Source organism: Panthera onca, chromosome C2, assembly GCF_046562875.1.
Source record: "Panthera onca isolate mPanOnc1 chromosome C2, mPanOnc1 haplotype 2, whole genome shotgun sequence".
Taxonomy (NCBI): Eukaryota; Metazoa; Chordata; class Mammalia; order Carnivora; family Felidae; genus Panthera; species Panthera onca.
Window position 1 is genome coordinate 109,629,109 of NC_138347.1, and position 27,750 is coordinate 109,656,858.

The 27,750-nt window shown below is 38.2% G+C and overlaps 1 protein-coding gene across 5 annotated transcripts in view; it reads right to left on the minus strand.

Annotated features, from left to right (window-relative positions):
• The window catches only part of MME (membrane metalloendopeptidase), a 106,697-nt gene that overhangs the window by 32,561 nt on the left and 46,386 nt on the right, over positions 1-27,750 (minus strand). For all 5 annotated transcript variants that reach the window (XM_078432230.2, XM_060639030.3, XM_060639034.3 and 2 more), the window contains exons 8-16: positions 26,834-26,899; positions 15,056-15,190; positions 12,746-12,847; positions 11,087-11,223; positions 10,884-10,977; positions 9,610-9,738; positions 8,540-8,638; positions 5,499-5,579; positions 4,091-4,194 (exon numbers count right to left, since the gene is read on the minus strand). In XM_078432230.2, the coding sequence (XP_078288356.1) occupies positions 4,091-4,194; positions 5,499-5,579; positions 8,540-8,638; positions 9,610-9,738; positions 10,884-10,977; positions 11,087-11,223; positions 12,746-12,847; positions 15,056-15,190; positions 26,834-26,899 (947 nt within the window). The remainder of the gene's footprint in view (positions 1-4,090; positions 4,195-5,498; positions 5,580-8,539; positions 8,639-9,609; positions 9,739-10,883; positions 10,978-11,086; positions 11,224-12,745; positions 12,848-15,055; positions 15,191-26,833; positions 26,900-27,750) is intronic.

Below are 27,750 nucleotides of genomic sequence, written 5' to 3' on the forward strand. Positions count from 1 at the left end.
AGAACACAATGTTTGGGATAATTTTGGAAACACTAGGCACTCAGAAACCCCATGAACCAAGCTTTTCAAATTTAAATCCCTGTCCTTTGCAGTAGCTGCCTGCTCAAATGGGCAGAAGGCTCTTTTAGTGAAATGATTAAATCAGGTAGATCACATACAGACTTCCAGGACTTTCTCAATGTTTTGAATCTGTTAAACAGAGAGAGCAGCGGAGAGCTGTTATATAACTTCACTGACCATGATGGTGAAACGCTTGGATGTGACACTCTCTACCTTGGCAGTTGAGTTCACTTCATCAGCATGATCACAAACCACTATTGTATCATTTATTAACCCCAGAAACATTGAGGAAGGGTCTACATTCTGTTCATCAGTGTTCAGGCTCTGGTGACACAAACATCTGGTTTCTGCTTTCAACAAGGACTAGGGCAGGCACAAGGTGAAGAGAAAAATGCAGTGGGGTGCTATGAATAAGGAAGTAATGTTCTAGTTGAGTCCAACAATATATAGGCTTCTGTTAGATGAACAAGGACAGAAAGGGTGATCCACGGTAAGGGATAAGGAGGAAGAAAAGATGGAAGAATGACCTAGAGTTATTCCTATAGCTGGAGGTTTGGGCAATGCTGGGAGGGTGGGCAGGGTGAATCTAAAGGAATTCTGGAGAGCTAATGGGAGGAATGCAGAGCCTTGTACCATGAGATAGGCAATAGGGATATATTGAAAGGTTTTCATCAGGAAATAACACAACTCATTCTGTGTCTTTAAAAAATCTCTAGGGTATTAGTAAGGAGAATGAGCTGAAGGAAAGATGATTGGTGATAAGATGATTGGTGATAAGATTAGGAAAAAATTAGTAATAACTTTGGTGAACAATGAGACATGCCTGAATTTACTCAGTGACCATGGAGATAGTAAGATGGAGATCCCCTAGAAATACCTATATAATCTTTAATTAGCAGCTGGTAGATGTAAACTTTTGGTTTTGAATGGGGATCTGGAGTAGATATTACTATAGATGTCAGAGATGAGAGAAAGAGATCAGTCTAGAATGGTGAGTCCCTGATTTCTGTATTGATAACAATAAGATGAAAGTTGCTGGAAAATATAGGGCAATATGAGGATATGGGGAGAAAGATGATCAAATTTTGTCCCAAATGGAAAATTCTGTGTTTGTAGGGTCTGTGGAACACCTATGTAGAGATGTTTCATGGGTAGCTAGACATGTGGGTTGAAAACAAATCTGGGCCAGGTACAAATATTCAGTGGTCATAATGATGGTAGAAGATGCCAAGAAGCATAGGAGTTTGCCCAGTGAGGGGAAAAACAAACAAACAAACAAAGAAACAAACAAACAAACAAACACAGGTCCAGAAGCTTATTACTTGGTTAATTGACTGAATTAATTAAAATTGATTGTTGTCTTGAAAATATAATGCATCTACAATACCCTACAATATAAACCCTACATAATCCATAGTTTTTCCCATCCCTGTCCCATCAATTGTGGGCATGGGCACCCATTTCTCCTGCAAGACCTTAGGAGTGAGGACTTGAGCATCTGAAAATGTAGTTCTCTGAGAGGTAACTACAAACTATGTGAACAAAGCAGAAGCAGTAGATGTGTCTGCCTGAACACACACAGTGAGGATTTGAATTTGGTATACATAAAAAAGGAAGGAGAACATAGTGACTTTATTACTACTACACAATTACAAAATAGGTCTGAAACTTTCACTCCAAGAAACCTCAAAAAAATATAAGGAACTGTCATGACATTGTATCCCACAGTCCTAATGGTTTGACGTGATCACTGTCAAAGGTGCTTCCAATATTTTGGAAAACAAAAAATAAATTTTAAACCTAAACTGCCAAATTAAAAGCATCACCCTGTAAAAAGAAAATGACACAAAACTAAATACGAAGAGTATCATTAACCAAAAGGAACTAACACTAACTCAGAGGTTCTCACTTGAAGTTGGGGGGTAGTACTTAAAAAGAATCCAATACCTGGGTCCCCACCCACAGGCAAGTACATCACAGGCAAGGGTAGTGAGATTGGGGCCTCAGTACTATTTCTAGGGCTCCCCAGGTGACTCTCCTGTACAGCCAGAATTTAGAACCCTTGGACTCAGTACACAGGCAGAAGAAGAGAAAGGAAAAGAAACTAGTCTGACATGGCAGAGAAGACCTTAGAAGCCATATTGCACTTATGATGACTATCAGAAGCTCATGGGAAGGACCCAAAATGTTCTGTTGACCTATGCGTGCTACTGAGCAAACATTCATTAAAACAGTGTACACAGCTTTCACTTGTGATTATTGTAAGGGAAAAGGACTCAAGAGAAAAGCAACATATATGATGAAAGGGAATGAAAAATGCAAACTATATTACGAAATAATTGTAGAACTTTGGACTACATTAAGTTCAAAAGAAAACATGAAGCCATAACTCAACAACTATTTTTAAAATTATGAAAAAGTCTTCTGGTGTCATATGGATGCAGGTTATATTAGCTATTTTCAGAAACACTATTTGACAATATTTGTAGATATTTGTAGATATTTCACACAGTACTAACAATTATTAAATGTAAGTATATGCATCTTAAAGAAAAAAATTCAGACTTACAAGAAACTTCTCAGTTTATAAGTTTACCCACTGAATATTCTTTTTGATGACTTTTTTGTGGGTTTCTTGAAATAGGGTTTCACAACCAATTACAACACAAACCATATGCACCCACTCTTCTCCCTTCTTTGCCAGCTAGGACACTAAACGTTCTCTGACATTTGCAGCCCTGTTTTTAGCACCAGACAATACATTTACTGCAGTATAAACCCAGAGGTCAGCAAAGGAAATCAATCTCTCTTTCATGGCACCTGACAGGTTCAAAATGGTGTACAGAGATCGAACGTATTGGCATTTTCACTTAGGAATTTTGTCCAACCTGTACTTAGTTAACTGAGAACAGAACAGCCTGTCATCAAACAGTCTCACATCACTTTGTACACTTCCTGGCACATTTCCCTCCTAGTGGTAGAGTTTATTATATATGTCTTTCTTACCTTCTGCTGTTGTAATGTAATATAATATAATATAATATAATATAATATAATATAATATAATCAAAGTTCACTTGTGATTCTCCCAGTTCCCAATGACACCTGGACTTAGTCAGTGTTCTACAATATTAGTTTAGTAAATGAATAAATGAAAGAATAAATGAATACATGAATAATAAACCAAGCACCTCACTGTCATGTTATTTTGTCGGCTACCACACGGATCAAGTTAGTACATTTCTTTTTTATTCGCTCACTCACTCTAACTCAGTTTTAACTGGAAACCTTCCATGTGTTCAGCATGCTGCTGAGCAGTCAAAACGAATAGCCCCTGTTCTCTAGAAGTTAAGAGCCCAGCAAGAAAAAGTCAACATAAGCAGCTCTAGGGCTCTATGTGCACAAACACACAAGTTGATGCATGTTAATATGTTAGACATACTGAGTTAGACACACCCATTTAGTTGAAAAATAAACACTAAGCTGATGTTAACATAAGCACCAATGCCACTGATAAGCAGGGATTAAGAGCATTTGAAGGCAACTCCCATTATCTCTTATTCGGCTGCCACAAGTTTCAGGGGCGTGTCACACGGAGCAGTCTAGAAGGGGATGGAGTTGTGGGATGACTGACCCATAGAAAACAGGTGGGGCTGTGGGCAGGAGATAATTCCGAGTTCCACAAGTGTGGCCTCAGAGAAAACTGGCAGAAGCTCTGGGTTACCTAGGTCAAGGTGTTCTTGAGAAACTTGTCCACAAAGTAGAGGAAAGAGGTAATAATATGAGAGGAAACCAAAGAAATGAGGTAGCCTGAGGCCACCATAATAAAACAAATTTTAATTTTGCTTAAATCTTTGACCCACCTTTAGTATGATATTCTTGGATGCTCGTAGAGGTATTCACTCCATTGAAGGAGAATATGGTACTTTTTTAACATTAACATTGAGTCAGGTTCTTTTTCTTAACCCAACAATGAGAGGGGAAAAGCCCCTTTTCTGAATGAACATATAGGAAACTGGAATATACATACTCATCCTTGTCCACCTTTTCTCGGAGCTTCTTTAGTTGTTTATTCTGGCCAAACTTCAAGTTTTGAATTATGTTCTCAAAGTATTCATCTTCCTTGTAGTTCAACTATATTACATAAAAGGTTTTGGGAAAAATAGTCAAAATTTCTGCTAAAAAACCATAGGGGACATTTTCTTAAATTGTATTAGTTAATAAAGTTAACGGAGAGCATTAAAACTTACCAAAGAAGGATTTAATTCCATTTAGCCTAGTTCTATATAATAGGTCACTGTCGCTCTAACTAAATCGCTACTTTAGTCTATTCTTCTGTAACTAATCGAATGAACCGAGTGTCAGACAAGCTTTCCTATATTGATAGTAACCCTTACATGACAGATAAGAGCACATTCCATTTTAGCACCTACAATGTACCAGGCACTGTTCTCAGCACTTTATATATTACATGTTTTTAATCCTTATAATAATCTTATGAAGATGGGTTGTTATTGCCATTTTAAAGCTGAGGAAACCAAGGCAATTAAGTCACTTGCCCAAGTTAGTGAATGGTGGAGCTGGGATTTGAACCCAAGAAATTCCCTGTGGGTCTATGTTCTTAGCCATCAGACTCCTGCCACAAAGGCCCCCAGGACTCAGATGCTGCAGCCAGCTCATTTACAAGAAATAGTCAAGCTTTTCTACAAATGTAAAGAGAGAAGAGGACACTGTGGCTTGCAAACTCCCATGTTAGACTGGTAATCAATGGATTAGGAATCACTGACATCCCCACTTCTGGACAAGGATCACCTTGTTGTCACCAGGGTCTCAAGGAGTTGCGGGGACCACAAGATTAGCAACAGGATCCTCAGCTGGGTCTTAAATCAATAGTGTAGTGACTTGAATCAATTCTCTTTTCATTGTTCTCTTTTCATTGTTCTCTTTTCATTGTTACATTACCAGAGGGGAATAAAACCGATTCTGGTTTTCAAATGGTAGGTTTTTGTTTTGTTTTATTTTTTTTTGAATACAGAGGCATAACCTGGTTTTTATCCAGTGGAGGAATAATAGGAAAGCGAAGGGGAACTGAAGACGTGACTTTCCAGGCCTGGACCAGAGGAGATAAGGAGCCTGAGTGCGGCCTGTTGTTCATCACTTTGATGTCTACCCCTTGATGCTCTTTAAAGGACACCAGATTTTTCCAGTACTGTTCAATGGAATATACGGAGACCAAGATCACAAAAACCAAATATGAACCAGGCCAATGAAACAAAAGGCTAAAACTAAAACACAAGTTCTGGCTTCGGTGGAAAAGGCTTTTATATAACAAGACCTTTGGCCTTAGGCTACTTCACATCATTTCGGGCACCCCACAGCTGCAAATGACATCATCACCAGCCCCAGGTATCATTAGCACAGTCTGCATAGAGACTTACCTCGAGGTATTCATTATTCAGTTTGTTGTCATTTGAAATAATGTCATCAGGATAGCCAATTCTTTCTTTAATTGCTAAGGCCTATGAAAATTAAAATATTGAATATAAGGATAATTCTATAGCTTTCAAATGCAAACATTATATATATATTTTTAAATGCAAACATTATAATTTGCCCATGACTGCCAATTGAATAACCTGCTCCATACTGTTTACAAAAATAGTATCTGACAACACTTAAATAGAGATCTTTGCAATGGCTTCTCCCTGGGGTTGAAAATAAACAAAAACCGGTTCTGAAATTTAGCTTCTAATACCCTATTCGTATAGGCTCCAGCTTTCCCAAGAAAACCAAAATGAAAACTGACAAGTCATTGTTCCTCATGTATTGTACTTCTATGAAATTTTTCTCTGAAAGGCTTTTTTCTTCCATTTCTTAGGAGGGGTAAGTAATAGTGCTTCCATTCTACCAGCTTATAATTGTCTTTCCATTTCACTGATTTGGCTGAGAAAACAGATATGGGCTTATAAGTTTAGTGCTAATGTTCTGAGTATGGAGTCCTGGAGTTTATATGTTCTCTTTTGGTCTCCAAGGCCAGTGTACCTATCTTCCCACAGTTAAATGAATGGCATTATTTAAATGAGTAGAAGACAGGACTTGCCTTGTTGTACTAGCTCATGTTTACCACTTGCTTACTACCCTTGCTAATTTTTATTTTTATTATTTTAAAATTGTTTACTTATTTTTTTATTATTTTATTACTAGTTTACTATTGCAATATCTTTCCATTTTTTATTTCTCTCATTTTTTCAAAGATATTTGACTTTTGATTCTATCATATTACATTGCTCTTAAATATTTTAATTATGCAGGGCGCCTGGGTGGCTCAGTCAGTTGAACGTCCGACTCTTGGTTTTGGCTCAGGTCATGATCTCACAGTTTGTGAGTTTGAGCCCCGCTTCGGGTTCTGTGCTGATGGTGTGGAGCCTGCTTGGGATCCTCTCTCTCCCTCTTTCTGCCCCTCCCCTGCTCACTTTCTCTCTCTTTCAAAATAAATAAATAAAAACCTAAAAAAGTAATTTAATTACGCTACAAATCTGTTTCATAAGCACAGGAGTTCTGCAGTGGATCAGACAGGATATGCGTAAGTCTGTTTTAGGCCAAGCCCATTTTCTTGTAGGTTTCCACACCACTGCCCATTACCATCAGCCCCTTCTCAGAGGTTTTTTATTTTCTAGAAGACACTTCCCCAAAGAGTGTCCTAAGGGACACAAACTCTACAGAATTAGGTCTACATAAAAAGGATTTATTGTCAAATACTTTGGGTAAATACTGTGACAAAAACATTAAGCAGGCTTCTTTACTGCAGCTTAAAATTCGGTAATTGTAAGTGTCCAATTGTAAGCATAAGGAATTAATTTGTCTATTTTCTCATTCAATACATATTCAAGTATCTATGATGAGTCAGGTACTTTGTAAGGGGCTAAGAATACAATGCTAGGAAAAACTTTCTCCCCCCAGAGAGCCTACCATAAAGTTCAGTGACAGGCAATGTAATGAGTGTTAGGTATGGTACCTTAAAATCATCTCCTAGAAGCATGTAACCTAGTCTAGCGTGGGATCAGGAAAGTCTTCCTACAGGAAATGTTCCCTAAATTCTTTGACCGTGAGAGTCTTCTTCAGGGAACTACTTGTGGGTTCAGTGGCTTATGATACTGCCTTGGGAAATGATGATCTAGCATAATCCAGCTGTGCTACATCAAATAGACCCAGGTCAAGATAGCTAGAACATGAAAGGAGCAGAGCCGGCCTGAATTTCTGAGGAATTTCTGAGTCAGTGATGAAAAGACAGATATACTTTGGTGCCTAAATTCTAGACCTAACCTATCTCCAGCTTTGAGAAGACTGAAAAAGATAGTCCTTCCACATGATTTAATCCTGGAAAGAACTAGACTGTATCTTGGTTTTTTATTATAGTAGGTTCATAAACTCTTTCTGTATCAGTTTGAAGAATGGTCTGTTCTTCTTGCCATCCCAACTACAGAGGAATTATCAGGTTGCATGTGAATTGTGCTGCCAAAGTATATAGAATTTCCACTGGACATATTCCTTCTAGTTTTATATAGTTATCAAGACAAATGATCGTAGTAAGTTTAAACCTAAGATTTCCTTAGGCATCTGACACCTTTATTCTTTACAAAAATTTTTTTTAACATTTATTCATTTTTTTGAGAGAGACAGAGCATGAGTCGGGGAGGACAGAGGGAGACACAGAATCTGAAGCAGGTTCCAGGCTCTGAGCTGTCAGTGCAGAGCCTGACGCCAGGCTTAAACCCATGAACCATGAGATCGTGACCTGAGCCAAAGTCGGACACTTAACCGACTAAGCCACCCAGAAGCCCTGACACCTTTGTTCTTATGCAAGATATGAGAAGTCCCAGTAACAGGTGCACAATGGGGTAGATAAGAATAGCTATAACAAGGCTCCTTCAACATCCCTTTAACTGTAGATCACCATGTAATACTCAAATAATGCATCACCTTACACTTACAGAAGTGTACACTTTTCTCCCTAGGCCATATAAAAGTCTAAATAAGGCATGTTTTCTAAAACTTGAGCTGGAAATCTGCATTAAACATTAAGGGATATTTTTTAGGCTTTAGTAGAGTCCTTTTGCATAAGCTTTATGAAAAGAGGAGAAGTATGAACCATTGATAGTATCTTTCGGTTCTTTACTCGTTCATCTAAGATTTTTCCTTGTTTTCTGAAGACTCCTTAAAAAAAAAAAAAGGAAAATTGTAGATCTTTCAAAGGTTTGAACTGAACATGGACAGTAGGAGCTGGATGCAAAGAGATAATAAAAGGTGAAAAATCATAGAAACAAATCTTTATCCACGAAAACTGTTCCTGGAAACATGACATCTTGAAGGAGCTTGCTTAATTTTATGCAATCCTTGAACTTCTTTCTTCTGAACTTCAAGTTGATCTTTGCTTGTAAAGCAATTGTTAGCTAATAGTTAGCTTTGTGTTTCTTTTTACCTTTTCCTCAGCTTTCTTTTTCGTCTCAGCATCCATCCAAGTGAGGTCATCTAAAGTCTGGATAAAAACCTCTCGGATCTGTGTAATCAAATCCTCAACCTAAAATGAAAGGAACAGAAGACAAATTTAGGCCATGAATTAATTTTCTGTAACACAAATTTTAACAAACAGGGCTTTGAGCTGCCTTTATAGGACTCAATAATATGTTAATGCATGTAAATTTATAGACAAACCATGACCTAAACAAATGGATACATGTGGATAATTATGTTTTCAAAGGAATCTTGCTACTATTGACCCTAATGGTGAAATAGGTCTTATATATGCATTAATGAAAAAATTATCTTTAGAATGTAATGGCTTCAGGATGCCTGGGTGGCTCAATCTAACTTTGGCTCAGGTCACGATCTCACCATTAGTGAGTTCGAGCCCTGTGTAGAGCTCTGTGCTGACAGCTCGGATTCTGTGTCTCCCTCTCTTTCTGCCCTCCCCCACCCATGCTCTGTCTCTCTTTCTCTCAAAAATAAACATTAAAAAAAAAAGAACATAATGGTTTCCATTATCATAAAAAAACACATAAAATAGTAGCTGTCATCACTGTTAGTAGTTCAATTAAGCATAAAGTAGCATTTTAATAGTTTCTTTCACTTAGCCTTTAAGTTCCATGGTCTTCATTTCAATAACAATGAAAAATGGAGTACTTTTTTAGGTATTTCAAATAAACCCTAAAACCTTACTTTCAAAGTTTTTCAGAAAACTCTAATTCTTGGTCAGTCTTGCCAATAGGAGAATTTACAATTAACTGTATCAACAGAACATGTGAGTGAGTGGGTACTCTGAATACATTGTTTCGGGAAGGGGGACGATTGGTTTTGGACTAGACAACTTTAAGATCAGAAACAGAAGCAGACCTTTTGGGAGAGGGAGGAGGAGAGTGGTTGAGAAATAACCACAAATTGTGATACAGAGATTCTCTGCCAATTAATAAACTTTAGCCCAATTATGAACTATTGTAATTGCCCATTGATGGAAACAATCAACTGATAAGAGTATTGTGCTGAAAACATTACCACATGTTTACTCTCTCCAGCGAATGCAGCTTCCACGTACAGCCTTCCCACAGCATTTTCCATATTCCCATTGACATAGTTTGCACAACGTCTCCACGTTGCTGTTTCTGATGTTGTGCCATAAAGGGCCTAAGGGCGAGAGAAAGGAAATGACATCTGACCACGAGAAGATGGCCAGAGCAAGGTAGAACACATATTTCACAGGGACTCTGTTCTTTATGTCCTCTAAATTCTGCTTCTCCTCACAAGGCATGTTGTCCTTGCCCAAGACAAAAACGTAATCCAACTGGAGCATTTACTTACAAATAATCTGAAAACAAGGTATATTTTCGGCAGCACATCCCAGTGGAACTTTGGGCCGTTACAGGTGAATACCCTTGTAGACAGTTTAGAAAACAACAACAAAATGGCCCCCCTTCCACCAAAACCAAAAAAATATATATAACAGTTACAACTGCATAAACGTAAACACGAAGTAATGTTCAATTTATGTAACAAGGGAGGTATCTGGTATACAAGAAAACACATTTCAGTTTTTTAATAATTTAGCTGAATTTCCAGTACTTAGAAGAACTGTATGTGAATAAATTTAAGTACTAACGAGGGAATTAACTGAGGTAAGGGAAATCGAGCAAAAGACCATTTTTGCAGGCTTTAATTTCAAAACTTTGTCTACATTTTCTTTCAAAGGGTAAATGCTAGAAATGTCAAATAAACAGTTGTTTCCTTTCCATAACACCAATCAATACGTTTGCCAGAGTTTTTCCTCTTCAATCCCTCCTGCCCTCTCCCCTCACCACAGCACTAATAGGACGATTGTTTAAATAATGCAGGTACAGCCTAGTAAAAAGCCTTAAGGTTGTCTCCAGGTAGCTGTACTCTCAGTGGATTGTCCACATCAATGTAGTCCACCTGTCTGTATGTCTAGTGTGCTACAGGCACCTGAAAATGAAATTTATTCAGATAGATCCCCTTGCAGTTACGTTTAACACAACAAAAAACCAAGCCAGTATTGTCTCACGAACTGCTCAAATAACCAAATGCACCTCCTTCCAGGGCAATTCAATCATGCTGCCAGAGTAGACAATCATGGGATGGCAAAGCCCTTGAAAGCTGGCTTTCCCAGGCAACAGAGCCAAAATATGGGCAAAATAATCAACATTTGGCATTTTGACTCTTGGCAAAGTTCACCACATTCTAGCACATGGCAAGCCTTCATAACCATGTATCTCTTTATGCGTTAAGTCTTAAGAAAAGAGAGATTTTTTCTTCACCTTGCGGAAAGCATTTCTGGACTCCTTGTAGGTTCGGCTGAGGCTGCTTACAAGATCCATTATGAATCGCCAGGACATTAAATTTTGAAGATCTCTGTATAAAAAAACCCACCACCCAGCAACAGAAAAGATGAGGCTGCAAAGCTTCTAAAGAGTGATATTAAATGTAAATTTTGAGGACATAGGCACTCTGACATACCTACCTGGCAGAATATTTGGTAAGAGTGAGCTTAAGTTTGGTTAAATATTCTGGAGCATAAACAACCACCTCTTCTTCATTTGGAATATTAATATTCACAGTTGACATGATTTCATTTGTGAAATTTGACCAGCTGAATGGCTGGAAAAAAGCAAGCATAAAACATTCAGTTTTATTTATTTATGGAGTCAGACATGGTTAGGGTGTCATTTGCATCACTATAGAATTACCACAATGTCCAGTTTATTTGCGTGGGATTTTTCCTCCATTGTTTCAATCAGTTCCTGAATAGAAATTAGTTCTGTAGCATGATTATTTAAAGAGCAGCATTCAACCAACCATTTAAGAGCAAAAGCAAAGCCCTTAAGCATAGAGAATATACAGCTAGAAATTAAGCTCGATGTCATCTTCTTGGTCTAACTCACATTAAAAAAAAAAAATGAAAAAGAAATTTAGCTTTATAAAATAAAGCTTCCTACATTTATGCAAAAATTTAAATGGGTATAAAGTGTTTATCTTTTAAAGGTGGATATTAAACAATCCATTCAAACACAGTGATACATCTCAGTGGAGATCCTGCTATAAATGAAAGCATACTATTGTAGGAGAGGTACAGTAATGTCACAGATACAACACAAATGGTCCAATGAAGCCAAACAACACATCTGAAACTATCAATATTGGGTCTATAGGCATATGCAATTTTTACACTTTGGAGCTGCTAAGAGATGAAATCTTATCTGTTATTCTCTGAATGGTTATTCAACCACCAGTAGATATAAGAAAAAAACACAGATGTGGAAGTACATAAAAATAAAGATCACTAAGTATGTAGTACTATATACTTTTCTTAATTTCGTTTGGTAGTTCGGACCATTGTTTCAAAACATACTTATTAAAACCCTTAACACTTATTATTTTAAGCAGCTTCATGTGAGAAATTCCTAACAATAGGTCATGCCTTTACAAAGTATCCCCCCTCCCTTTTTTTCCTGTAATTAGTGCCAAAGAGAATTCTATCAGTGAATGTGATGGTTTGTAGATTTTCCCATGGATCTTGCTACTTTTCACAATCATGTGTATGAACTTATACACAAGGATACATGCATAGTCCCCAAAAGAGATTATTATGTACTGGCTAATGAATTACAACTGTTTATAAATGGAATCTATGAGACAGATTTTTCTTCTTATTTCTTGTGTTCTATTTCTCCACTATTGCTCGGAACATCTCGATACATGGCCTTGATGAGAATATGGCAAGTTCCATAAATAAATTATCATTTTTAAGAGTTAAAAAAGAAATCTAGTGGCTTTATTATTTGACTGGCCAAGTCCAATGGCTATACAGTTGTATTTCAGAAGGATTTTCCAGTTTAATGTTTTCCAAACTTTTTGTTACAATAGTCTAATATCATTGCATAGCTGCCTTGAAAGGAATTTTAATTTGAAATTCACTCTAACTAAATATAATACAATGATTTCACATGTTTTTTTTTCCCCCAGTCTTGTCATCAAGTCAAATGGTTGGTGTCCTCTAAATTCATTTTGACATTCAATTTATTTCAAAAAGTAAATAATCACTGAATTTTAACCAACTATATTTCAATGTTATAATTTTAGAAATGGCACAATAACAGAGCACATAAAACTTGGTACTTACCTTCCCATTGATCTCTAGTGAAAAGTTATTTTGGAGCTGGGCTAATGTCATTTTGTTATAAAGAAGCATTGGATCATTCCGATCTTCAGATTTAGTTGTAGCCTATGGATTTAATTTTTGATCATTGTTTTAGAACTAAGAATGATTTAGAAAAATATAACTCTATATGAAGGAAAAAGAAGTATGGAATAGGTACAACATAATTCAAGCTCTATTTTGTATACTTGTTTAATGGTTAAAATAAATTGATATCAAAAAGAGAAGTGAAATTTAGGAGATTTTAAGTATATTTAGTAATAATCATCACTATTTGGCTGCCATGTCGAATATAAAATTCTTCAAAATCTTTTTATACTTTGACAACTGCTGAACCACACAGACAGTGTCCACAGGCCTCTTTCTTTTTAAGGGTCATGGCCAGCTCAGTTGTTGCTGTGGTTGTTTTATATGATAACTTTCTCAAATACAGTCTTCTCCAATGCAGCTCTCAAATACTCTCTCCCACCTCCTCATTGCCACTATCCAGCGTCCCAGGTAAAATCCAGACAGGAAAAACAAAAACAAAAACAAACCAAAAACCATAATGACTTCTGCAAGAATTTAAAGCCAGTAAGAGAGAAAATTCCTAGTGTACACCACAGTCATATGAGGAGAGTGCCAGCACCTTCTATTTTTGTGACTCCTATCCCACCTAATTAGTTTAACACACTATACTCAACAGCATCCAGTTTTATTTACTTGTTTATTTATTTTTCACTCAACCAAAAAAGAAAATCGTAGTAGCAACTCCTCAACTAGTGGTTGAAATTAGCAAAGTCAATTTTAAGTGAGGAGAGACGAAAGGTAGAAGTTTAATATGGGAATTATTTCTCGGTGACAATGGCTCCAATTTCCCTTTTAGGTACTTATTTATTCACTACTTAAAAAAAAAATTATTTATTGAACATCTCCTGAATGCAATACATAGCCGGATTCTGTTAGAGATACACAGGTGATTCAAACAAGACTAAGACCTCACCCCAACCTGAATTTAAGAGAGAAGGAAAAACAAAGACACAAATAATTTTGAGGTAAGATACAACTATCACAGAGCTAAGGCTGATCAAAGGACGACATGGTCTGGGAACGGCCAAGTGGTAAAAACCCAGTGCAATAAACTATTCTCCTCTCACCATTCTGTGTCCAGCACAGAATCACATGTAACCCATCCAAATGCCATTCATCCAGCTGCAGCTCCAAGCAAAGTCTGGCTCTGATTGGAGATTTTTGGTCGCATGTAGCTCCAGGAAAGCTAAAATAGCCCTCAAAGATCTTTAGTCTTCAAGATGCTGAGGGCAGTGGCAAGCACATGGGGATTTAGGAACACGGGTTGTTGTTTGCAATGTCAGAGAGAGGTCTGTAGATTCTAGACTGAACCTGACCATGTGTTTAATCAATAACCTTGATACTGCTTAGACAGAATTCACTCCTTGAGACTGCAGACTCTTGTCAGAGCAAAGTCAGACAAGAAAGTGCCAATTCACGCCTGGGTGGCTCAGTCCGTTAAGCGTCCCACTTCAGCTCAGGTCATGATCTCACGGTCCGTGAGTTCGAGCCCCGCGTCGGGCTCTGGGCTGACGGCCCAGAGCCTGGAGCCTGCTTCCGATTCTGTGTCTCCCTCTCTCTCTGACCCTCCCCCGTTCGTGCTCTGTCTCTCTCTGTCTCAAAAATAAATAAACATTAAAAAAAAAAAATTAAAAAAAAAAGAAAGTGCCAATTCAGACTCCAAGGGTTCATCTGAAACTAGAGGAAACTCAGGAAAACACCCTGTGGACTTTGCTGCTAAACCTTGCCTGTCAGACCCTTTGAGCCAACCTGGTGGTCTGAACTCAGTAACATCACACTGTCATGTGGTCATATTCAGGGACTAGTATTTCTAAGCAAAAGGATAGTCAATCTCTGTGATCACCTTAAACTTTAAAATAAAGCAAAGGAAAACTATACATAGCAATTGCATGTGCCCTGAATCTCAAGGACATTTCAACAAATGACTGCAAATAGGCTTTTGGTATAATCCACTTATAATAAGTAATTAAGGGTATCTAGTTTAATATTTGCCAAACTTAGTATGCCTCCTGGCTATCAGGAACCCAGTTTACTACAAAATTCTACAGTTTCAAAGGTCCTCATAAAGTCAATGATTCATTACTGAGCTATGCATTCTTACCAGTTGGTTACAAAGTTGCACATTTTACCTTTAAAATATGATAGAGAGGAGAAAAGAAAAAAAGAGTGGTGAAAATTTAGTGTATTAAAGAAAATGTGTTTTACATTGGCAATTTCTTTTTCCAATTCCATAACTCTCTTCATTTCCAAAGAAAGTTGGTTTTCATCGATGGGCAGTCTTTTCTCCTTACGGATCAATCTGGCCACAGAAATCATAAAATCCACGTATGCTATACAAGCCTGCAAGAAATAAATAACAATGAACTGTCGGAGAACATTCTAAATATTTAGCATGACGATTTAACTTAAAATTTATTAATTTTTGGTAACACATAAAGCGCAGTAAAACAGATATCATTTTCTAAATCCTAAAAGAAATGACCTGCCCAGGGGCGCCTGGGTGGCTCTGTTGGTGAAGTGTCTGACTTCGGCTCAGGTCATGATCTCAAGGTTCATGAGTTTAAGCCCCACATCAGGCTCTGTGCTGACAGCTTGGAGCCTGGAGCCTGCTTCAGATTCTGTGTTTCCCTTTCTCTCTGCCCCTTCCCCACTTGCGCTCTGTCTCTCAAAAATAAATAAACATTAAAAAAAATTTAAAAAAAAAAAAGAAAAAGAAAAAGAAATGACCTGCACAAATTCTTAGAAAGTCATCATGTGTTTGAATTAGAGCAGAACAAAAAAAGTATCATTTGAAGGTACCAAGTAATTTATCACTATTTGATTTGGGAATTCTATAATTTTCTATTCATTATCAAGTTATTTTAAATTGCCTTACTAAGAATGCAGTTGCAAAAACACTTGATAAGCAATAACCTAGCATTTTTTCCTGAATAATAATAAATTCTTATACTGAATTCCATTCTCAGATTTTCTATGCTTATGTATGTCCTTTTCAAATGTTCTTGAAGAGATGGCCACAAACTCATATAACATTATCAGGACATCTTTAGATCTTTTCTTTGGCCAAGCATTTGTTTTTTGTTTATTTTTGTTGTTTTTGCTGCTGTTGTCTAAGCAGCAAATGAGACTGTGTGCTCATAATTTGGCTCACAATGTAAAATTTCTATATCTGGATATTTGCGCTTTTCTAAGGACTTAAATTCTTTCCATTTTATCTTCACATGCATTTTAACTTTGAGAAGGTAAGCCATAAACTAGTTATATTATCAACCTTTTACAGAATATATAATGCCTTACTCAAATTCAGAGTGGCATCAACACCAGGAAATTGAATACCACTTATGTAGATTTCAACCCATTGCTATTCAGCCATTATTATCCATCAGCAATTAAAATAAATTATGATCCCACCCCGTAAAATTTACTCAAAATTCAAGTTCCTAGCACCAGCTTAATGACAAACAGACAACCATGATTAGGGAAGTCATGCCACACAAGTCTGCGGTTAATGGGCACTTCTGTGCTTCTAATACTCATTTGAAGTATTCGAAGGGTAAATACGAAGGGAGGTTATACAGTGCTAAACACTTTGTAGTTTCAAGAGGGTTTAATATCCTTACTTATTGATTATCAGTGAAAGGAGCACACTTATATTCACTGTGAGTACAAAAGGCGCATCTGAATTTGTAGTGACTCATTAAGAGGATCAAACATAAAACCTACAGGCAAATAAAAAAATATTTTATCAAGCAAGATGTACAGGTATTATCAATTTGAAAATCAAGAGGACGACTTAAAGTAAGGTTTAGATACTGGCATTCTATGACCTTCACTAAATGCTAAGTAAACAGTTCCCCAGGGAGAGGGTTTCTCTTTTCATGGATACCCCGTGATGCTGGGGTATCCAGCTAGCATCTCTTTTCTTGGAACTGCTACTCAATAGAACAAACTATTTTTTCAGCTGTGAGCCTGTATTAAAAACCTAATCACTAAGGCAACAGGGATAAAAGGATGTTTTTATGTATATTCTCACCAAGTCATTCTTTTCCTATTAAAAGGTAATCAGAATTCTTGTTTCTCTTTGAAGTAAACAAATATGTCTGATTTCACATCTCACGGGACCAACTATTCCAAAGTATAAGCATGCAGCGTTTTGAATTAACCATATTTCTAATCATATAAATTCATCTGCATTCAGCAGGGAATTACTACTGACTATGAAGGAAATGGTAATTTGAATTTTCCAGTATCAGTCTGCTGAGATTCCTTTTGATTTTGTAGGATGCTTTTTTTGGTAATGAGGTAAGAAAGCAGTAACAAGAACGCTCTCCTGCCCTTCACTGATGCTGCAAACTGGTTCTACTCCAGTATCTTTATCTTTACAGGTTCATTTAAAGACTCTAGAACTTGGCATAAGGCAAGCACAAGAACTCTGGATGGTGCTTCCAGTCTGCTGAGCTGGTAAGGTTTCCCAGAAAACTGGAAGCATATGATATCACCAATCTCTGGGATTCTTGAATATTTAATACAGCTACATGGAATACACTACCTCCTTTAATGAGCTCCATTACCTGGCAACTACTCCAATGTGACTGATTAAAATGTGTGTCTTAGTATCTTGATTATCTTTCCTGGCTTCCAAATTTATCTAGTAGCTGTCAGAACCCAAGCTTACTCCTGCTGTTAAATCCTTTTTACAAGATGTGATTCTACTCTAAGGTTTTAATATTCTTCCCTGAGATACTTACAGATATGTAATATGCCAAATGATAGTAATTGTCATGATTTGGGGAGAAAGTAATCAACGTATATTTTAACATTTAAATAGTACATTGGCCAGGATATTTTTAAAATTGAAATTCAATTTTTCTTTTTTGTTACTGAAAGAGCAATTAGTTACTAGGACAAGGGTCACAGCCAGTGGTCATAAGGTGGCCTTGTTTAAGCCTTCACACAGTGAATCCTTTATGTGAAAAAGAATCAGGGCGCCTGGGTGGCTCATTCTGTTGAGCATCTGACCTCGGCTCAGGTCTGATCTCACTGTTTGTGAGTTCGAGCCCCACATCAGGCTCTGTGCTGATAGCTCAGAGCCTGGAGCCTGCTTTGGATTCTGTGTCTCCCTCTCTGTCTCTGATCCTCTCCCACTCACACTCTGTGTGTGTCTCTCTCTCAAAAATAAATAAACATCAAAAAACTTTTTTTTTTAAAAAAAGAATCCACCTAAATATCTACAGAGCCCTCCTTTTAAAAATAAAACTTTGTACATCCCAATTCCTATAATAGCAGGTTCAGAGATGATCATTGGTTTCACATGGTTTTATGGTAAAATTCGTAATAATAGCTTTGTGAATTTTTAAATTACATATTATCAATGGGACGATATTTACTAACATCCAAGACCATGAATTGTCACTCTAATTAGAACTATCTTCATTTTGCAGGGCCAAAAAATGGTACTTATAAATTGGCTCTGTTCAGAAATTGGACTTCTCCTGCTTAGAACAAAGCTGGTATTTGTTGGTTGCCAAAGAGAAAAAGAGCATGACATGTTACTATTGTCCTTCAAAATTTAGCATCTTTGTTTATGAACAACAGCAAGACCCAGGGAGGAACAGATAGCTTTCTAGTTAGATTGGCTGATATTTGGGTACCTGAGGGCAACAACAACCTAAGGATCAGGGTTTCACTTCCAAAGATTCTGTCCTGGGACACCCAGCTCTTACCAATTTTCTGCGTTCCCTTTTCTAGAGGAGTCATGTGGAGATGACTGAGAAGTCATCGAACTGTGCTATTCTTATCTACTGATGCCCAGGGATTTTTTTTTTTGAAGTTTTCCTCACTTTTTTTTTTTACTTTTATTTTTTATTTTTTAAAATTTACATCCAAATTAGTTAGCATATAGTGAAACATTGATTTCAGGAGTAGATTCCTTAATGCCCCTTCCCCATTTAGCCCATCCCCCCTCCCACAAACCCTCCTGTAACCCTCAGTTTGTTCTCCATATTTATGAGTCTCTTCTGTTTTGTCCCCCTCCCTGTTTTTATATTATTTTTGTTTCCCTTCCCTTAGGTTCATCTGTTTTGTCTCTTAAAGTCCTCATATGAGTGAAGTCATATGATATTTGTCTTTCTCTGACTGACTGATTTCACTTAGCATAATACCCTCCAGTTCCATCCACGTAGTTGCAAATGGCAAGATTTCATTCTTTTTGATTACCGAGTAATACTCTATTGTATATATATATACCACATCTTCTTTATCCATTCATCCATCAATGGACATTTGGATGCCCAGAGATTTTTAATAATGCTCCACAGAAAGTTTCCTGAAGGAACACACAGGGGACACACCAAGTGGGAAAGACAGGTTTCCCATCAAAAAGGCTTGTTATTTTTTTGACCGCTTAAACATCATTGTCAGGGAGCACGCACCTGTTGCACTAGAGACCTGCTCCCCTGCAGGGACCGCAGACAGAATTGAGAAAGAGCACCCAGTCTGAGAAGGAGAAACACCAGACTCCAGAGGATCCACTGTAGACCAGCATGGGGACTCTTTGGGGGCTTTCATCAGATTATGAATGAGGAGAACCTAGAGACTGATGTGAGCACTTATTGTGTAACTTCTAAGGCTTATTGCAGATGTTTGAGAAGCTGTATGTAGTTCCTTTTATAAACCACGTTCAATCCATCTCAAAAAATTCTCTTGTCAGTGCCACACATGCCAAGACAAGTCTTGTCATATTCACATATTCTTGTCATATTCACTAAGTCTCAAGTTTAAAAGCTCCTTTACATTTTGTTAAATACAGATGCCTGGACTGGGTACAATCTCCTGACTGTTAGTCACCTGGTGCCCAGAAAGGACAAAATGAGGTCAGCAGTTTCCCTTGCAGAATCTGTTTTATCAAGTCAGCCAAGCAGCGGCCAGAGTGATCTTTTTAAAAACCAAACCAAATTACATCTAAATTCTCCACCGACCCCTATCCCCAGTCACTCACCTTGTATCACCGTTTTGTTTCCTTTATAACACTACTGTCTGCATTTATCTTATTTCCTTATATTATTTACTTGTTTCTTTGCTTTCTATCTCTTGACATCAGAACATGGGTTCTAGGTGAACAGGAACTTTTCTGCCTTGTTTCCTTGGTATATCTGCCACCTAGAAAAATATCTGTCACATAGTAGAAGCTCAATAAATATCTACTGATTTTAAAAAATGAATTTTGGGGCACCTGGTGGCTCAGTCACTTAAGCATCATGATCCACTCAGGTCATGATCTCACAGTTCATGGGTTTGAGCCCCACATCAGGCTCTGCGCTGATGGTGTGGAGCCTGCTTGGGATTCTTTCTTTCTCCCTCTCTCTCTGCCCCTCCCCTGCTCGTGTGCACTCTCTCTCTTGCTCTCTCAAAATAGATAAATAAACTTAAAAAATTAAAAAATACATTAAAAAATGAAGGTAAATTTTAAGTACATTAAGTAAGTTTCCCTCACTTCCTATGTCATCAGACTTCCATTCTCAGCCCAAGTCTGGAACAGTTTCTCTCTGCTTGTATTTTGGGTAAGTGAGCAAACAAAATCCTCTGTAGGTTTAACTCAATTCCAGCTTGCGCCTGCTCATTGAAAGGATTGCAAACCTCAGCTTTTGTTCCTTCCTTCTTTCCCGGTCTGCATTTTCTCTTATTCAGACACACAGACCCTGGGTCATCTCTTTTTGGCTTCCAACCGTCCTGGCCATGTTCCAAGTCCTCTATCCTCATCCCTCAAACATCTCCATTTTCATGAGCCCTCAGTTTTCCTAAGAGGATTGAATTTGTTCATGATTCTGGACTCCTTCTTCCCTCCTGTGCCCCTATAGCACTATATCCTGTGGCTTCTAATTTCCAATTTCTGCCCCATCTCCTCTGGTTCTCATCTGCTAGACCAGTGGTTTGCTCACTTTTCTTTTAGCCCTGAAATGCTCTGTTCAAATAAATATTTTGTTGATGTGTAAGCAAGTAAAATGAATCATGATGGATTGTCTTGAAGCATGTAGGCAAGAAGGTGTGGCTACACAGAGCCCTGCTATTGACACACACAAAGAGGTCTTAGGTTTGGAAACTGCTACTCTGGCTTATTCTACTTTCTCAGACAAACACGGAGCATAAGTAAACATATCTATAACCCAATTATGTTCAAATATTTGGTGTGGCTAACCTACAGATTTCTTTACAAAACAGGACAAGGTAACAATTAGCCTTGATAATCTAGAGGTAATTAAAGGGAAGCTTTGAAAACTGTTCCAATTTATCCTCAAATACAGAGTTGGGAGACTCTTCTGAAGGTGAGTGGCTTCTTAAGAAAATTCATGCCATCATTCGTTTCAGTGACTCAATCAATATACAAGAACTTTCTCACATAAGGCTGGTTCCAATGAAAAATTATGGATAGGATGATTATCTTTTATGGGTAATGTGTATCTTTCCTATTGTTTTCCTTGCATAGAAACTATACCCTTAGAATGGACAGAATTATTTCAAATCTCAACTTCTGTCCTGTAGGGTAGTAGTGTGCCATTCAAATTAATCAGAGTAGGTTTTATTACTTACAATTAATGTTCTCTTTCTTTCTTTCTTTCTTTCTTTCTTTCAATTTATTTATTTTTGAGAGACAGAGAGCAACAGAGTGTGAGCAGGGGAGAGGCAGGGGGAGAGGCAGAGAGAGAGGGAGACACAGAATCCAAAGCAGGCTCCAGGCTCCGAGCTGTCCACACAGAGCCCGACACGGGGCTTGAACCCATGAACTGTGAGATCATGACCTGAGCCAAAGTCGGACGCTCAACCGACTGAGCCACCCAGGCGCCCCTACAATTAATGTTCTTAACTGACACATGGATCTTTTAATCTGTGAGTTTAAGCAAGTCATTTTACTTCTTTGGGTCTCTGTTTCCTCATTTGTAAGAGAAGAGTTTGGACTAAATCCTCTAATGTCCCATTTAGTTCTTAAAGTCTGTGCATGAGTAACCTTAATTGTTAAGAAAACATATGAATGTGTCATGTACGAAATATTAGAATATACATCTTTGGTTTCTATTATCATAGGGCATGTTCTCTTCTTTAAGTGAGACAGAAAGTACAGAAAATGAAAAGGAACAGAGGTATTTAAGTTCAGAAAGATAACCAGATGAATATCATATGCATTTCTCAAAATATAACATTTAAAACTGCCAGAATAAAAGCACATAATAAGTTTGAAAAGGAAGAAGGCCTTTTAACAAGAGAAAAATAGGTTTTGTCTTTGAGGAAGGAGGTGAGAGATAGTTCTTGGGAAAAAAAATGCATCATCTATTTTCATTACTTAGTAGTGTAATGACACAAAGCATTTTACTGTTTTGAATGCCATACAATTATCACAACACAAAAATTCCATTTGGAGGGTATCAAAAGCAAACACACATACATACACACACACACACACACACACACACCACAAACACATTTCTATGAAGCAGAATGAGCTTTCATAGTAGGTGCTGTTTCCATTGTTCGTGATAAGTTTAGCTTAGGATTATGAGGAAGACTTCTTGAATGAGCTGGATATCCTCAAAGAGGAGCCAAGAAGGATCTGGGGAAATGGGCTTAGGTAATGATCTGATCAAGATATATGTTTAGGGTCTTTATGATCAAAGAGGGGATGTGACCCTCCCTCATTACCCTGCCCCTGAAGCATAACTGCAGAATCAGACTCCACACTATAGTTTGAAAATCACTGGTTAGAGTGACTGGCAAGGAAGCCAGGCTTCTCTAGTCAAAGATGGAGCCCCTTTCCTGGTAAAATTTGGTGACCTCATGCCAATCCTCAAAACTTCTCTTGGTTATTTCCAATAAAATAATGTGGAATGCAAAAGTATGGGGCCCACTGACTATGTGAATATATCTCAGACAAACTGAAAGTGTAGCAGAGAAAGAAATAGACATTAAAAAGAGGAAGAGGGATACATCGTTTATAGGATGTTTGTAAGATACTTAGGAAATATAGTCCATTAGCCACTGATATTCTAGAGTTCACACTTGCCCCAAAATCAAGGTGAGGAACTAGGAGGGAGCTCTAAGAGATTGGGTGTTTCTACCTTCCTTTTCTTTCCTCTCTTCCCTGCCATCTTCCCCCTCAACTGTTCATCTACTGATTCCGTTCATCCCCTGATTCACTTAGTATTCATTTGATAACTAATAAGGGTCAGGAACCAAGCTGGACACTAGAAATGAAGCAAAGAATAAGTGAGACATGCCACTGTTGCCACTAATTCTACACTTTCCTGGGGGGGGGAAATGACATTAAATAAAAAAGTATCCAGAAATCCATGCGCTATGGGAACATAAAGGTATTTTTGTCTAGTTACAAGTTCCAGGGAAGGCCTTCATGAGGAAATAAAATTTAAACTTAGATTGAAAGGGTGAGGAGAAAAGGAAGAGAGAGGGCTGGGCAGGTGGCAGGCATGCGAACAGTACTCCAGGCAAGGGAACAGATATATAAAAGCCTATAAGTGAGAAAATCAATGAAGACCAGTGTTACACTGATACAATGATATTAAGATTTCTTCTAGTTTTATAACTTTTCCACTAGATGTTATTTCATTACTCTATCCTTTTCATCATTTGTTTTTCATGAAACAATACAACACTAAGGAAAAAGTATTCACAGGGGTCAACTTTTTTCAGAGATAGCAAGGTAGTGGGAAAATTAGAATTAACATTTACTTGAGAGCTGGCTAGGGATACAGAATAGACACTAAGTGAGGGATTATAGGTAGGTGTGGCTGGGAGAGAGTAGCATATATCATGAGGGCAATAAGGAAAAAAATGGAATTTCTTCTGTGTTCACACATATTCTTTGTTCTCCCCCTGAAATCCCCCCGCCCCATGCAGTTAATGGATTTGAAAAGAGGGGGAGGGTCCACAAATATTCTAGTAATTATCCATTTCCAGGATGAAAATTAGATTTTATCCCATATGCCAACCCCCCTTCGACTGGTTGCTTGGAGCTGGAGCACTGAGTTGAGAAGTATTCTGGGGCCTGATGTTAGCAGGAAAGGGTACAATTACCAATAGCCCTATTTATGGAAGCGGGGCAAGGCAGCAAGCACGCTTGCTAATTTGAACCTAATTTGAACCGGTAACTTCCTGGCTGTAAATGCCAATGCTGCTGGATTTTCCCTATCGTTTGCTCATTTAAAGAACCTTCCTAGTATAAAGTCCTACTCTTATGTCTTTGGCATCCAAAATTCCCTTCTTCTGTTTAGTAATAGAGCTTTCCTCCCTGTCAACCACATGTTAAAAGGCACACACATGGCCACCCAGCTTAAGACTACATTTCCCAGAATACTTAGAATTTAGCTGTGGCCACATGGCAATGTTCTAACCAATGGAATGTATGCAACTTCTGCATCATTTACATAAAAAGAAATCTTTTTTTTTTTCTTTCCTCGTGGCAGGAAATGTGAACAGAGCATTGGCGAACCAACTCTGACCAAACAGACTAATATAAAACATGAGAAGACTTAATGTTAGAGCAATAAGGTGGTCAAAGAAGCTGTGGTCTCAGCCACTCCCATGGAGCAGTGTTTCCTTCCTCCCCTGACTGCCCGCCTCCTTCTGTATTACAACAGGAGATAGAAATAAGCCTCTCTCTGGTTGGAGCTTCAGTATTTTTAGGTCTCTGTTACCGTAGCTTAGCCAGAACCCAACTAATTTACAAACTCAAGGGCACACAGGGACCAGGAAGTCCATATAACCCAGTAATCATCTAAATGACTGCTCAAGGCTGAAGAACAAGTGCACTATGGAAAGCAGCAGGCACCACGGCCCTGCTCAAAAGCTGCCACCTGGGAACGCAGGCCTAGGGTTTCCAACCCTACTAATTTATCAAGAAATCTAGGTTCGCAGATCTTACAATATCGTTATCTTACAATATTGTTAACAATATTGGCAACTAATCCAAACTTAAAAAACAAAACAAAACTGCGGGTTAAACAAAAATGCCTCTGTGTCAGACTCAAGTCTATGATGGCCAGTGTGTGACCTGTTCTAGATTACAAGACAGCACTGAATCCAAAACACACAAATACACCATCATCCTAAGAACTGCTTTTTTTTGGGGGGGGAATAAATTTCCCCCCAAATACACTGACTGCCAGGTAGTCCCTGATATCAGAGACATTAGAGGTCAAAAAAAACCTGACATATTTTTAGGATTGGAAAAATTTAATGTTTTTTAGGACACAATCCTGAATATGAGAAACATTCCAGTTCATGATGATGACAGTGTAACATAATGAGCCAAAATTCCTCAATCACCCTCAACTCTGCAGCAGGAAGTAGCTCATAAAGCCTGTAATAGCTACAGCCCACACAGTTACTAGATGATAATGAACCCAAATAACCCACCTCCATTTGACGTCTGTGCTACTAGTAGTCGCCTTTTATAATGTATCTTTTTCTTCATTTCAATGTTGTGTAGCTGCTCAAAAAGGCACTTTACAGTGGATTGATTCCATGTTATCTGAACTTAATAATTAGGCAAAATAAATGCTTGGCACCAACATATTTAGCTAATAATTTTCGCTATGAAGTCATTTCAGCCATATCACTACCTTATAACCCATCAGGATCATCAAACATAAACTTACTTCTGAGTTACCAAACAATTATGAGGAAAACATTTATAACATCTTCCCCAAATATCTAATTATATGTCCCATTGCTGGGTTTGTCTTGTGTTGTGTTTTACATCAATAAGCACAGGCACACAAACATCAGTGTGAGGGCATAATACAAAGCATTCTAGAATACCCCCCAGTTCTGTGGCGTATGATGCTCCCTGGCTCCCTGACCAATGTTAGAGTCAGAAAGTGGCTGCAAAGCTTTGTCTGAACCCGATGCTCCTTCCTAGGTAGTCCTCTGAAAGTCACATCTGGTGACTGGTTCTGAAAGGGCACTATAGAGTATGATGTGTCTCATTCTCATACTGGACCATTCCCTGAACCTCACTGGCACTGCCCTAGACCATGATTATCTGTTTTTGTTTGTTTGTTTGTTTGTTTAAGTAGTCTCCATGCTGGGTGTGTAGCCCAGGATGGGACTTGAAATCACCACCCTGAACTGAGATCAAGACCTGAGCTGAGATCAAGAGTCAGGTGCTTAACCAACTGAGCCACCTGGGCAGTTCCATTTACTTTTTAAATGACTCAATTTATAGAGGAAATGAAACACTTATAATTCACTTTTCAAAATGGGTCATATGACTTAAATAGTAAAAATCAAGACACAAATAAGGAATTTCAAGTTTCCTTATTCCTTAAAAGACTTTCATGGAACGTCTGGGTGGATCAGTCAGTTAAGCATCCAGCTTTGGCTCAGGGCATGATCTTGCAGTTTGTGAGTTCAAGCCCAGCGTTGGGCTCTGTGCTGACACCTGGGAGCCTGGGGCCTGCTTTGGATTCTGTGTCTTCCTCTCTCTCTGCCCCTCCCCCACTCACATTCTTGTCTCTCTCTCAAAAATAAATAAACATTTAAAAAAAAAAGGACTTTTGGGCGTCTGGGTGGCTCAGTAGGTTGAGTGTCCCACTTCAGCTCAGGTCATGATCTCACGGCTTGTGGGTTCAAGCCCCATGTCGGGCTCTGTGCTGACAGCTCGGAGCCTGGAGCCTGCTTCAGATTCTGTGTCTCCCTCTCTCTCTGCCCCTACCCCTCTCACGCTCTGTCTCTGTCTCTGTCTCTGTCTCTCTCTCTCAAAAATAAATAAATGTCAAAAAAAAATTTTTTTTTTTTAAATTTAAAAAAAAAAAAAAAAAAAAAAGGACTTTGATTCATTCTGCTGAGAGTATGCATTCAGTCCAAGGAAGCTCACTAGTATGTATATTAAGTTTAAATTTGGCCTTAATCTTTTTCGGCATTTATAAGTTTACATCAATTGTTTCTGTAGCTTTCTGTTGTTGTTTGTTTGTTTACCTCTTCGTATATTCCAGTGCATTCATAGTAGTCTCTGGAAGGGAGGCCAAGTCGAGGCTGATCAATCTGTAAAAAATATACCAAGAAGAAAATAAACCATTCAGTTGATGTGGGACAGTTGGAAAAAATACAAGCATGTCTATGTATGAGCAAGAGCCTAGTGTTCTTGCTGTTTATAAGGGTAACAACAGTCAGACAATGAGTGAATACAAATTAGGCACTGGTTTCCATACTACTTGGCAGTTTTACAGTGATGGGTAGTTAGGTAATCTGGAAGAGTATGCTGCAGGTATTTGAGGAAAACCAAAGAAACTTGAACGAAATACACCAGGAAGAATTTTTTAATGCAAAACCAAAGGTGCAGGTGGACAAAAACATGTTAGAATCTAGGACTTGGAAGTTTCTAAATTACACATTTACAGGACATTTGGCTTCCTGAGATTCTAATATGCTCTCCTGGAAGACATTCTCTTCTCCCACCCTTAATGGGGATGAGAAAAAACCAAAAAAGTGGAAACCTCTGTGGTAACTCTACAACTGTTTCTCTAGTGGAAATCTTGCCAGAGATTTTTTTGAGATTCCCTTCCCTGGGGGTGGGGGGTAGGGGAGACTCCTCCTCGGTTCTCTCCTGCTCTGCTCAACACTTGAGCAGACCCAGCTGACAGCAGAGTGTGTGAAAGAGGAAACTAGTCTCTGCTCGAGTGTGTCTGGTCCACTGGACCACCTGGAGAGCCACCTGGACACAGTGCAGCTTTGCGAGATTGCTTCCTATGCACCGCATGATTTGATGGGTATGGGGCAAACTAGGGCATGTATGGGTTAAAGTGAGAAACCCAGCAGCTGTAAAGAGCCCAGGACAATACAAAAGAAACAGAACCCAGAGGATTAGTATGGAAAGAGCCAGAAGGTGTCACCAC